Source organism: Callithrix jacchus, chromosome 8 (genome assembly GCF_049354715.1).
Source record: "Callithrix jacchus isolate 240 chromosome 8, calJac240_pri, whole genome shotgun sequence".
Taxonomy (NCBI): Eukaryota; Metazoa; Chordata; class Mammalia; order Primates; family Cebidae; genus Callithrix; species Callithrix jacchus.
Window position 1 is genome coordinate 45,977,424 of NC_133509.1, and position 13,849 is coordinate 45,991,272.

Here is a 13,849-nt window from a genome sequence, read left to right on the forward strand (position 1 = left end):
TCTTAAAAAACAACGACCAAAAAATACTATGTGTGAGCCAACAACTTATGACTGCAAGCTGCAAACAAGCCAACAGATTGTAATGGCAATTTTAGACAAATCATTTTATCTTCCTAGTCCTCAATTTTCTCATTCTTACATAAAGAGATGGGAGGTAGTGTCTAAAATCCCTCTCAGATTTGACTCTAGATGAGATGATGAGGATGATCATGATTTTTGAGACAGACTCTTGATGCAGGAGGCAGAACTTGACTCCAAGGTAGGGCTAGGACACAGGACCAAATTGAGGACTAGCTAAACAGGTCTGGGGCAGAAGCACCTCCCCACAAGACATGCCCACCAGTGTGCCTTGTCAGTTTACCACTGCTACAGCAAAAACCCAGCAGTCACCTGCCCTTTCCATGGCAATAACCTGACAACCTGGAAGTTACCACCCTCATTCTAAAAATTTCTGCATAAAACACCCCTTAATTTGCATATAGTTAAAAGTGGGTGTAAATGAGTGCAGAACTGCCTCTGAGCACTGTGTATGGGGTAGCCCTGCTCTGTAAGGAGCTTTACCTGTGCTGCTGCTTTACACTAACACTTCAATAAAAGTACCATATAGCACCACTTGCTGGCCCATGAATTCTTTCCTGGGCAAAGCCAAACACCCTCCCTGGCTGGTAAAGCCAAAAGCCCTCCATTTTTAAAATTTTATTTTTTGGGGGGAGTGGGGGGGCAAAAAAATTTTTTTTAATTTTTTGTAGAAATGGGGTAGAGGTGTCTTACTATGTTGCCCAGGCTGGTCTCAAATTACTGAGCTTAAGATATCCTCCCACCTAAGCCTCTCAAAGTGCTGGGATTACAGGCGTAAACCATGGTGCTCAGAGTAGATGAGTTTATACAAAGATGGTAATGGCAAGGGGAGCTATGAGTCTGTAACATCTACCTCTTTTTTTTTTTTTTTTTTTGAGAGGCAGTCTCTATTGCCAGACTGGAGTGCAGTGGCACGATCTTGGCTTACTGCAACTCCACCTCTCCGGTTCAAGGGATTCTCCTGCTTCAGCCTCCCTCATGCCACCACATGCAGCTAATTTTTGTATTTTTAGTAGAGACGGGGTTTCACCATGCTGACCAGGATGGACATCTACTTCTTTTTCTTGCAACGCAATGGAAAAAGATCTCAGAAGTTATGGACAGGTCTTACTAGTTAGAAAAATATCTTTCTCTGATAGAATATAACATTTTTAGCTACATTAAATGAACTTACTTTTCTTCACCAGCCTCTGAAGACACCCCATCCATTTTTGAAGAAAACTCTTCTGTAACAAATATACAATATAAGAAAAGGTGAGAAAAAAGGAAGAGCAACTACAATCTATGAAGAGATTAAGAGTACAGTTGGTCATGGTGAAACCCCATCTCTCTAAAAAAATATAAAAATTAGCTGGTCGTGGTGGCACACGCCTGTAGTCCCAGCTACTCGGGGGCTGAGGCAGGAAAATTGCTTGAACCCGGGAGGCAGAGGTTGCAGTAAGCTGAGATCGTGCCACTGCACTTCAGCCTGGCACCTGGTGCCTGACGACAGAACAAGACTGTCTCAAAAAAAAAAAAGAATACAGTTGGTGACTTCAGAGTTACCTTCTGAGAGAAGACCAAAAAATGGGAAGGAAAAAACTATACTTATGAGGATATAAAACATGATTCATTTTAAGGAGTTTAAATCACTATTATAATTAATATTGCTGGAAAATTTTCATACTCAAAATAAAATCAGTGACTAACTTTGATCAGGATAATAGGGACTTTACTGGTTCAAATAAAAATTTGGCCTAGCTTCTAAGAGTTTGCGTATTATCTAATAATTCACTCCCAAAAAGGACGGCAATTAGGTCAGTGGTCCCCAGCCTTTCCTGAACCAGGGACTGGTTTTGTGGAAGACTATTTTTTCACAGACCATGAGGGTGTGGTGGGGGATGGTTTCAGGATGAAACTGTTCCACCTCAGGTCATCAGGCATTAGACTCTCATAGGAGCCCACAAACTAGATCTTTTGCGTGCGCAGTTCACAATTGGGTTTGTGTTCCTGTGAGAATCTAATGCGACTGCTATCCAACAGAGGCTGGAGCTCAGGCGCTAATGCTTGCCTGCTGCTGACCTACTGCTGTGCCACCCAGTCAGTGGACCTATACTGTTCTGAGGCCCGGGGGGCTGGGGACATCTGAATTAGATATCTAAATACAGTGCATTTGCATCATATGTATATTTATCTGAGGAAAAGTCAACTTTAAGTACTCAGCAAAAAAAAAAAAATTATTATTATTTTTTTGAGACAGAGTCTCCTCTGTTACCCAGGCTGTAGTGCAATGACACGATCTTGGCTCACTGCAACCTCCACCTCCTGGATTCACGCAATTCTCCTGCCTCAGCCTCCTGAGTAGCAGGGATTACAGATGCACACCACCATGCCTAGCTAGTTTTTGTATTTTCAGTAGAGAAGAGGTTTCACCTTGTTGTCCAGGCTGGTCTGGAACTGCTAACCTCAGGTGATCCACCCACCTCAGCCTCCCAAAGTGCTGAGATTACAGGGGTGAGCCACCGCACCTGGCCAAAAAATTTGAGACATGAAAATAACATATTATTAGTGCAGCTAATAATGCTTTAAATTTCACTCAGTGAGTATTTGCCCTGGAAAGAATATGAACTAAGAGGCATAATGAGAAGTTTCCTCAACTGGTCTCAGTTTCTGCCTCCCTATAACTATATTTGATTTTCACTTTATGTATTAACTTTAGAACCTCATCCTTGGGTAAGAAAAAAATGCAACTGCAAATTTCAAAAAAGAATAGCTAGACATTTTGACTCAACCATATTAGCATTTCCACCACAACACTAAATTAATACAATACACATAAACAGGATCAATGTTCTTGGTTTTAGCAATAAGTAAACAGGTAACTGGAAGATGTTTTAGGTGCTTCGGTCATATATAACAAAGGCCAAATTAGGGAACAGTACTTCACAGTGAACCTGAAATTCCAACTGAAATAAAAGCCTGCTTATTTTCTAGTATCTCTGAATTCAATCAACTACTAAGGTAAGTAAGATGATGTTCTAGGATCTAATCTCTGATCCTCTCCTCTTGTTCTTGATCATTTTCTCAGTATGCTTTTCCACTCTTCTGGTTTTACTTACCTCCTGTTCACAAATAACAGTTTTAATTTTAGCTTTCATGTACCAGTATAAGGAGCTGATTACATAAGACTGGCTAAGTTGCTGTTTTTAAATTAGCATCTCCGGCCGGATGTGGTGGCTCACGCCAGCAATCCCAGCACTGTGGGAGGCAAAGGCAGGCAGATCACGAGGTCAAAAGACGGAGACCATCCTGGCCAACACGGTGAAACCCTGTCTGTACTAAAAAATATATAAAAATTAGCTGAGCGTGGTGGCGTGTGCCTGTAGTCCCAGCTACTTGGGAGACTGAGGCAAGAGAATCACTTGAACCTGGGAAGTGGAGGTTACAGTGAGCTGATATCGTGCCACCACACTCCAGCCAGCCTAGCATCAGAGCTGAGACTTCATCTAAAAAAAAAAAAAAATTAGCAGCTCTTGCACCCTAATTTCCTCCTTCCCCAAAGCAACCACTTTTACTATTAGCTGACTATTTTTCCATTTACCTTGTTAACAGATAACTCATTTATATTGCTAGTTTTCAATTTTTACAGTTTTATTGAATATAATTTATTTATTTTTGAGACAGGGTCTTACTCTGTCGCTGAGGCTGGAATGCAGGGGCACCATCTCAGTTCACTGTAACCTCTGCCTCTCTGGCTCCAATGATTCTTGTGCCTCAGCCCCACTAGTAGTTGGGACCACAGTCATGTGCCAATATGCCTGGGTAATTTCTGTAGAGACGGGTTTCACTATGATGCCCAGGCTGGTCTCAAACTCCTGGACTCAAGGGATCTACCTGCCTCTGCCTCCCAAAGTGCTGGTGCTGGGATTATAAGCACAAGTCACTAAGCCAGCTATTTTTCTACTTTTAGCTATTAAAATGTTTGTCTTCCCACCATGGGAGATAAAAATTTAACTCCCTTTCCTGCAACCACCTTGGAGACATACATACACACACATACCAAGGAAAGATTACATGCCATTCTTAAAAATATAAAAATCCCAAATAAATATCAGCAAAAAGAATCCAGCAATTTGTAAAAAAGGATAATATATCACGGTCAAGTGGTTTTATTTCAGAAATGCAAAATTGGTTGGGCGGATATGGGGCAGTGTGACTGCAGTGCCAGTTACTTGGGAGGCTGAGGCAGAAGGATCTCTGGAACCCAGGAGTTCAGGCTGTGTGCACTATCATGGCAACTGTGAACAGCTACTGTCCTCCAGCCTTGGCAACATAGTGAGACCCCGTCTCTTTAAAAAAAGAAAAAAGGCCAGGTGTGGTGGCTCACACCTGTAATCCCAGGACTTTGGGAGGCTGAGGTGGGCGTATCACCTCAGGTCAGGAGTTCAAGACCAGCCTATCCAACATGGAGAAATGCCGTCTCTACCCGGGCATGGTGGCTCATGCCTGTAATCCCAGCTACTAGGGAGGCTGAGGCAGGAATATCGCTTGAACCTGGGAGGTAGAGGTTGTGGTGAGCCGAGATTGAGCCAGGCTAGGCCACAAGAGCGAAACTCTGTTTCAAAAAAAAAAAAAAAAAAAGATCCAAAAAGGAATGCACAATTTGTTTAATATCAGAAAATCAACCTTGCAATTTACCACACTAACAGATTAAAAGTTAAAAATGGGGCCGGGCATGGTGGCTCACACCTGTAATCCCAGCACTTTGGGAGGCTAAGGCGGGTAATTGCCTGAGGTTGGGAGTTCAAGACCAGCCTGATAAACATGGAGGAACCCCATCTCTACTAAAAATACAGAATTAGCCATGTGGGATGGTAAATGCCTGTAATCCCAGCTACTCCGGAGGCTGAGGCAGGAGAATCACTTGAATCCAGGAGGCAAAGGCTGCAGTGAGCCAAGACTGCACCATTGCACTCCAGCCTGGGCAACAAGAGCAAAACTCTGCCCCGCCCCCCCCAAAAAAAGATAAAAATGATGTGATCATCTCAACAGATGAAGAAAAAAGTTTAGGGCTGGGTGTGGTGGCTTACACCTGTAATCCTTGCACTTTGGGCAGCCAAGGCAGGCTGATCACTTGAGCTCAGGAGTTCAGGAGGGGCCTGGACAAAATGGCAAAACCCCATCTCTACAAAAAGCACAAAAATTAGCCAAACATGGTGGCTCCCACATGTAGTCCCAGCTACCCCGGAGGCTGAGGTGGGAGGATTGCTTGAGGCTGGAAGGCAGAGGCTGCAGCCAGCAGAGAGAGCACACCACCGGATGTCAGCCTGGGCAACAGAGAGACTCTGGGGGAAGGTGGAGGGGATGCTTAATGAATTTTAACATCCTTACCTGTTTTAAAAAAAATACTTTCTTTTCAAAGCTATAGTTGTGCTATAGTTGTTTTTTTTTGAGACGGAGTCTCACTCTTGTTGTCCAGGCTGGAGTGCAGTGGTGCGATCTCGGCTCACTGCAATCCCCACCTCCCGGGTTAAAGCAATTCTCCCACCTCAGCCTCTCAAGCAGCTGAGATTACAGGCACCCACCACTACACGCAGCTAATTTTTGCATTTCATTAGAGACGGAGTTTCACCATGTTGGTCAGGCTGGTCTCAAACTCCTGACCTCAGGTGATCTGCCTGCTTCGCCCTTTCAAAATGCTGGGATTATAGGCGTCAGCCACTACACCTGGCAAAAAAAAAAAATTCTTTTAATGGGCCAGGCATGGTGGCTCATGCCTGTAATCCCAGCACTGTGGGAAGTCAAGGCGGGAGGACTACTTGACTCCAGGAGTTTGAGAGTGGCCAGATAGTGAGACCTTGTCTCTACTAAAAATAAAAATAATTAACCACGCGTGGTAGCACGCACCTGTAGTTCCAGCTACTTGGGAGGGTGAGGCAGAAGAAGAGCTTAAGCCTGGGAGGTAGATGCTGTAGTGACCCATGATCATGCCACTGTATTCCAGTCTGGGCCACAGAGCTATACCTTGTCTTGAAAACAAATTTTTAAAAAATACTTTAAAAAAATATAGCAAACTACAAATAGAAGGTAAATTAACAGTAGCTATTCAAAAAACTAATAGCAAAGACCAACTTAATAGCTAAACTTTGAAAACTTTCCCTCTAAGACCCAAAAAATATGACACCCACTTACGTCTATTCAATTTCTCATGTAATTTTATTTCCAATAAATGCTCCCAATATCCCCAATCCACTCATTTCTTTTTTCTGTTGGGGGTCAGGGAGACAGGATCTTGCTTTGTTGTCCAGGCTGAAGTGCAGTAGTGTGACCTCGGCTTACTGCAGGCTCAAAGTCCTGGGCTCAAGTAATCCTCTTGCCCCTGCCTCCTGAGGAGCTGGGGTTACAGGAATCTGCCACCATGCTTGGCTAAATTTTTTTTTTTCTTTTTTTGTAGAGTTCGAGTCTACTAGGTTGCCCAGGCTTGTGATGAACTCCTGGGCTCAAGTGATCCTCCCAGCTCTGCCTCCCAAAGTGCTGGGATTACAAGTATAAACCAGCAGGCCTCGCCTCAATAAACATTTGCTGAATGAGCAATTAAGAAACAATTATTTGGGCCTGGCGCGGTGGCTCACCCTTATAATCCCAGCACTTTGGGAGGCTGAGGCACGTGGATCACGAGGTCAAGAGATCGAGACCATCCTGGTCAACAAGATGAACACCCGTCTCTACTAAAAATACAAAAATTAGCAGGGCATGGTGGTGTGCGCCTGTAGTCCCAGCTACTCGGGAGGCTGAGGCAGGAGAATTGCTTAAACCCAGAAGGCGGAGGTTGCGGTGAGCCGAGATCGTGCCATTGCACTCCAGTCTGGGTAACAACAGCGAAAACTCCATCTCAAAAAAAAAAAAAAGAAACAATTATTTGACCACCAACTTGCATTTTTCTCCTTTGAAAATATTTTCAAATTCAGTGTACATGTTCAAAATTCACAGATAAAAATATTAACTACTATCAACTCAAGATCACTTAAAGATCTTTGCTGTTTAAAATAGTCATTAAAAGCATAATTCCTGTCCAATCTGTAGACCAATCAGTTGGCACTTAACTGATGAAATTCAGAGGTTACTGAAGTCCCCCTTTTTAAATATTCTATAACTGTTAAGTTCTATTTTTCTTTTCTTTTTTTTTGAGACAAGGTCTTGCTCTGTCACCAAGGCTGGAGTACAGCGGCACAATTTCGGCTCACTACAGCCTCTGCCTCCCGGGTTCCAGCATTTCTCCTGCCTCAGCCTCCCATGTAGCTGGGATTACAGGCGCACGCCACTACACTTGGCTAATTTTTGTACTTTTAGTAGAGACAGGGTTTCATCATGTTGGCCAGGCTGATCTCGAACTCCTGACCTCAGGTGATCTGCCCACCTCAGCCTCCCAAAGTGCTGGGATTATAGGTGTGAGCCACCATGCCCAGCCAAAGTTACACTTTCAACACAAATAGGAGACTCCAGACTCATAGATTAAGCTTCATTTATAAAACACTGTTATGGCCAAACTCTTAGTTATTGACACATTAAGTTACTGGTTCCAGGGACCAGGTGCAGTGGCTCACGCCTGTAATCTCAGCACTTTGGGAGGCTGAGGCTGGCGGATCATTTGAGGCCAGGAGTTCAGGATCAGCCCGGGCAACATGGCAAAACCTCTGTCTTTACTAAAAATACAAAAAATGTAGCTGGGTGTAGTAGCATGCTCCTGTAATCCCACCTACTTGCAGCTACTTGGGAAGCTGAGACAGAATACCTTGAACCCAGAAGGCAGAGGTTGCAGTGAGTTGAGATGGCACCACTGTACTCCAGCCTGGACAACAGGGTAAGTGAGACTTCATCTCAAAAAAAAAAAAAAAAAAAGTTACTGGTTCCAAACTGTGTACCTGGCACCCAAGGGTGCTGCAGCATACTCACAGTGATGTCCTAGGATATTTAAAAATTGAGAGATGCACAGCAATTCTGAACATCTGTCAGGTACTGTATAAACTACTATCTCAAAATAGTACCATGTGCATTACATTAGTTTTAATAACATCACTGTAAAGATAAATTGTTCACAGTTGCTGTGATAAAAAACAAGTACTTTTATTAAAGTGGTACAGGAAATGAGGGTGGCAGGGTATAAACTGATTCCAAAGTTTGGGAAGTTGTGCAGTGTCCAACAGGCATATGTATCCAATGAGTAAGTGTGATTATTTAAGAATAAAATTTTCAGGCCGGGCGCAGTGGCTCACACCTGTAATCCCAGCACTTTGGGAGGCCGAGGTGGGTGGATCACGAGGTCGAGAGATCGAGACCATCCTAGTCAACAAGGTGAAACACCGTCTGTACTAAAAATACAAAAATTAGCTGGGCACGGTGGTGCGTGCCTGTAATCCCAGCTACTCAGGAGGCTGAGGCAGGAGAATTGCTTGAACCCAGAAGAGGTTGCGGTGAGCCGAGACCGTGCCATTGCACTCTCCAGTCTGGATAACAACAGCGAAACTCCATCTCAAAAAAAAAAGGAATAAAATTTTCAAAATCATCTTTTCCTTCAATTTATGTATTTTTTAAAATGGCTACTAAGTTTGTGACATATGTACTTAATGTTTGGACCCAACAACCACTGTACTCAATAAATAGAACTGTTAGACATCTTTTTTTATCTAAGGGTGCCATGCATCAAGAAAGTTTGAGAACCACTAATCTAAATAATCTTCAAACAAGCAGAGAATATGTGACAAAAACCATGTAGGCTGCAAAGCCTGAAATATTTACTCTCTGGCTCTTTCCCCACTCCTGCATTTATGAAACCAATATCTAGAGTTAGTATTTTTCAGGACTATAGGAGGATAAGAGTGAAATGATAGCTGCATAATATTCCATGGTGTATATGTGCCACATTTTTCCAGTGTCGTTTGTAGGGACATGGATGAATCTGGAGAACATCATCCTCAGCAAACTGACACAAGAACAGAAAATGAAACACCGCATATTCTCACTCATAGGCAGGTGATGAAAAATGAGAACACAAGGACACAGAAAGGGGAGTACTAAACACTGGGGTCTACTGGGGGGCAAAGGGGAGGGCCAGTGGGAGGGGGAGGTGGGGAGGGATAGCCTGGGGAGAAATGCCAAATGTGGGTGAAGGGGAAAAGGAAAGCAAAGCACACTTCCATGTGTGTACCTATGCAACTGTCTTGCATGCTCTGCTCATGTACCCCAAAACCTAAAATCCAATAAAAAATTAAAAAAAAAAGAGTGAAATGATAGACTATAGACCTGTGCTAATACAGTAGTTATTTATATTTAAATTAATTAAAATAAAATAAAATAGGCCGGGGGTTGTGGCTCATGCTTGTAATCCCAGCACTTTGGAAGGCAGAGACGAGTGAATCACCTGAAGTCGGGAGTTCAAGACCAGCCTCACCAACATGGTGAAATCCCATCTCTATTAAAAAATAATAGTAATAAATTAAAATTTAAAATTCAGTTCTCCGATCACAAAAATCACATTTCAGGTGCTCCATAGTCCCATGTGGCTAATGGATACCATGTTGGAGTGCAGATATAACATTACTATTTTCACAGGAAGTCCTACTGGACAGCACTGCTTTACTGTCAATATCTAGAGTATTTTTTACAGTCTATTGTTTAACATTGAACACATCCATAATTCTACCATTCTAAACATTTTAATTTAATTTACATGTATTTATCATCTTGTAAACATTTCCAGCCATTCAAAGTCAGAATTATACTGCATTGAACCTAACTGTTAATTACCAAAATTTTATCATATATTAACTCCTATCTGTAAATCATCTCTCCAAGGTCCACCTCAAATATGGACTTCTCCAAGAATCTATCTCCAAAAGCATCAAATAAGCTCTCAAATAAGCTTTCCCTTTTCTGTGCTCCCACACCACTTTAGAATGTCCTATTATCTTTTACGTTCTGTCTTGTATTATAGTTATTTGTGTATACTAGTTATTTTCCTTTCTGGACTGTAAACCCCTCTAGGTTTGGGACTCTGCATCATATGTCCCCAGCCCTATCACAAGATAACGAACGCAATAAATATCTACGGAATTCAACGTTAGTGAAAACTTCAATCTTCATATCCCGACTGGAAGTAAGAGTCTTCTTTGGTCTTCATCCACATCCTTCATCTATTAATGCCTATTAAACCTATCTGTAAAATTACAATTAGCAATATTTTTCTCCCCTCAAACTCTAGTAAACATCAAGAATAGGGGCTTAAATCCTGAGGAATAATGAACAGAGGAGGATTTTTAAAAACTAATGTGCGGCGTACTAATATTTACTTTATTTGTTAATACTATTATATCTGCAGGAAATGAAAAATCTGTTACGTGCTGCCGGCACTCTGAGCAGACATCTTAAACCACAAAAGGCTGAAAATTTAAAAATCACTCATTGGTGTCATTTCATTTAGAGCCAAGAAAAGCTTAAGTGACAAATACAAACAGCCGAGAGGTCCCTAGGGAAGAGAGGCAGGGGTGCAAGAAGAGTTCGCGAGCCCTAACAGAAGACAGCAGGGCAGAGCGGAAGGGGAGCCGAGAGAGCGACGGACACGAAACCGGAGCCGGGTGGCCGGAGGGGCTCAGGTGCGGGCGGAGAAGTGTTAGGGAAGAGGGAGGCGGCAGGACGTGCAGGCCGAAGAGAGGAGAAAGCCGAAGGCCCGGCCGGGGACAGAGGGGTCTACTCGCCCGGCGCTCACAGAGGCCGCCAGGCTGAAGGAGCGTCCCCCACCTCCCACCGCCGGAACTTCTGGGGGTCCAGACAAAACCCGAAGCCTTCCCAGGAGCCCAGAACTAAAGGGTCACTCTCCTTACCTGCCGCGGCTCACACGCCCGATAAATCTTGCGCAGACTTGTCTGGGGTCTACACGCTTCTCAGAGCGGAAAGTCACCGCCGCCTCTCGCCGTCAGCCCACAACGCCCAGCTTGCCTTAGTGAAGTATTCAAATCTAACCGCCCAGGTGTTGCGCACGCGCAAAGCAGCTCTACGCTTCGGCTCCGCCCCTTAGGGGCCAGATGAACCCCATTTCTAAGACTGCTTAAATCAAACTAGTTTCCCAGCCTCCGTGCCAATTTCATTTGCTTCAAGTTTATCTCATTTTCGACCGAATTTCCTTTGCCTCTCCCCAGTGCAGACCTTCCTTACAATCATGGGAGCCGCCATCTTCTTTCGATTGCTTGCTACGGTTTTTGAACCTTGGCTTCCGTACAAAATGGCGGTTTCCATAACATTGCGTCACATCCCCTTGATACTACTCCCTATAGCAATCAGGAAACAGTAGGTTTTCGGGACGAGGTGGCCGAGTGGTTAAGGCGATGGACTGCTAATCCATTGTGCTCTGCACGCGTGGGTTCGAATCCCATCCTCGTCGGTGTGTGAGCTTTTTTTTTTTTTTTTCCTGCTTATAATCAATGTAAATTAGCAGAGTGGAAAATGTTAAATATTCCACTCATTATTTATTGCCCAATTAATCTGACATCAATCTCAGGTCTGAAATGCTTGAAATACAGTATTTGGAACACTGACATCACAGATAAGAAAAAAGGGAGGGAAAGAGACATTTGGGGAATCAGAAAATGTACTGGATTTAATTTCTTTTTATATGAAGTTAACAGCAGTGCATAGAATTCCACAATTATTACCATCCCATATGTTTCAATGCTGCTCTGTTCCAACTTTAACCTAGCTCCTCACTGAGGAGTTTCAATTATTGTGGACTGTTACTCTGGGGTGTTTAATACCTGTCCTGATTACGAAATACCAGGTTTCACTTCAAAAGCTACCGTGAGACACTTTACCTAGTATTTTTAATCTACAGGCACCACATGTTTTATGATCATGAAAGATATATTTATCACTCCATTTTACAGATGAGGAGACTAAAACATTAGTTTGCCCAAGGTTATACAGCTTCTAAATTGCAGAAGGACAGTGTAATCCAAATCTATTGAATACTGGCTGAATCACCCACCTATACTGTGCTGTAGATTAATAATCAGTATTTATCAGGCCGGGCACCATGGCTCATGCCTGTAATCCCAACACTTTGGGAGGCTGAGGCAGGTGGATCATGAGGTCAAGAGATCAAGACCATCCTGGCCAACATGATGAAACCCCTTCTCTACTAAAAAATACAAAAATTAGCTGGGCGCGGTGGTGTGCGCCTGTAGTCCCAGCTACTAGGGAGGCCGAGGCAGGAGAATTGCTTGAACCCAGGAGGCGGAGATTGCAGTGCGCCGGGATTGCGCCACTGTACTCCAGCCTGGCGCCTGGCAACAGAGCAAGACTCTGCCTCAAAAAAAAAAAAAGAAAACAAAAGAAAAATCAGTATTTATCAATCTCTTGCAGTAATGGTTTATAGATTCTCTTCTCCATGAGGCTGTCTGCATTACATCATGCTCCACAACCCAGCACTTGACAGGTGCTTCAGCAAGGTTTGGGCACTGTGTGGAAGGCAGTGGCCCTTTCTCTGCTGGCTCCAGTGGCTCCTTCCAGTTATAGATCCAAATCCGTTGGGAATGTTGATACCTCCTTGGGCTCAGGACATTGAGATACCCATCCTTAGCCTTGCTCACCCTGCTACTAGGAAGGGTTTCTGCCAGTTCCACACATTCCAAACGATCCATGGATAGAATTCAGTGGGTTATTTGGTTCAGAAAAAAAATTTCATCCTTATTTCCATACTCTCTAATTGAAAGCACATTCTTCAAAAATGGTAAGCAACTAACTACAGTAATATTAGCCTTATCCATTATTTTGTCACCAATAGAAATAACAGATTTCTTTTTTCAGATGGAGTCTTGCTTTGTTACCCAGGCTGGAATGCAGTGGCGTGATCTGGGCTCACTACAACCTCTGACTCCGGGGTTCAGGCGATTCTCCTGCCTCAGCCTCCCAAATACCTGGGATTACAGGCATGTGCCACCATGTCCAGCTAATTTTTGTATTTTTAGTAGAGATGGCGTTTCTCAGTGTTGATCAGGCTGGTCTTGAACTCCTGACCTCAGATGGTTTGCCCACCTTGGCCTCCCAAAGAGCCGAGATTACAGACAGGAGCCACTGTACCTGGTGAGAAATTTCTAAAATTCCCTGGAGACACAGATTTTACCTTTCCTTGAACTAGGACTTTTTCTCTTTTCTCAACAGTAGATACTGTCTCTGCTCCTCTCCCTGCAACATACCCCTGACCCACCCCTCTTCTTTCCCATCAGGTCACTGCCTGGCTGGCTCCTGCTCCACCTTCAGATCTCAACTTAGAGGTCACCCCCATCAACAAGCCCTGTGGCCTACAGCTCCCTCTTGCATTTCCCTCAATTAGCCCCTGTGCTCTTTCTTGCTTCTGCACCTTTGTAACCCTCCTAGATGCTTCTGTAGCCTGCTGGGCTTTTCCCAGCACTTGCCAGGGAAGTACTAGGAATGCATTTGTAAATACATTTTTATTTATGTTGCCCATTAGTGCTGCAGCTTCTCTAGAGAATCCACGACTGCTCTGCAGGAATTGGGTATGAAACAAAACAAAACAAAGACTCCACGACCGCATCATTTCCTGAGGTTTGCCAGCTTCTTGGAGTGATGACTATAGGTCTATCAATGTCTGTGCAGAGTACTGGTGGATTTTTTTTTTTTTTTAGTCAGAGTCTTGTTCTGTCACCCAGGCTAGAGTGCAATGGCATGATCTCGGATCACCGCAACCTCCACCTCCTGGGTTCAAATGATTCTCCTGCCTCAG

At 43.7% G+C, this 13,849-nt stretch overlaps 1 protein-coding gene and 1 non-coding gene across 12 annotated transcripts in view; one reads left to right on the plus strand and one right to left on the minus strand.

Moving 5' to 3' along the window:
- The window catches only part of KNL1 (kinetochore scaffold 1), a 73,805-nt gene extending 62,510 nt beyond the window's left edge, over positions 1 to 11,295 (minus strand). For 4 of the 11 annotated variants that reach the window (XM_078334357.1, XM_078334356.1, XM_002753598.6 and 1 more), the window contains exons 1-2: positions 10,935 to 11,295; positions 1,253 to 1,304 (exon numbers count right to left, since the gene is read on the minus strand). Coding sequence is in view for 9 of the 11 variants with exons in the window: in XM_078334356.1 (XP_078190482.1) it covers positions 1,253 to 1,287 (35 nt within the window). In the remaining 2 variants the exon portion in view is untranslated. Of the gene's footprint in view, positions 1 to 1,252; positions 1,305 to 2,490; positions 2,586 to 5,964; positions 6,131 to 10,934 lie in introns of those variants that run through there. The other 7 variants (XM_078334353.1, XM_078334352.1, XM_054239728.2 and 4 more) reach the window with 4 other exon arrangements.
- Positions 11,296 to 11,409: 114 nt separating this feature from the next.
- On the plus strand, positions 11,410 to 11,491 carry TRNAS-GCU (transfer RNA serine (anticodon GCU)). Its single transcript has one exon. It is a non-coding gene; the product is annotated as a tRNA-Ser (tRNA).
- The last annotated feature ends 2,358 nt before the right edge of the window (positions 11,492 to 13,849 follow it).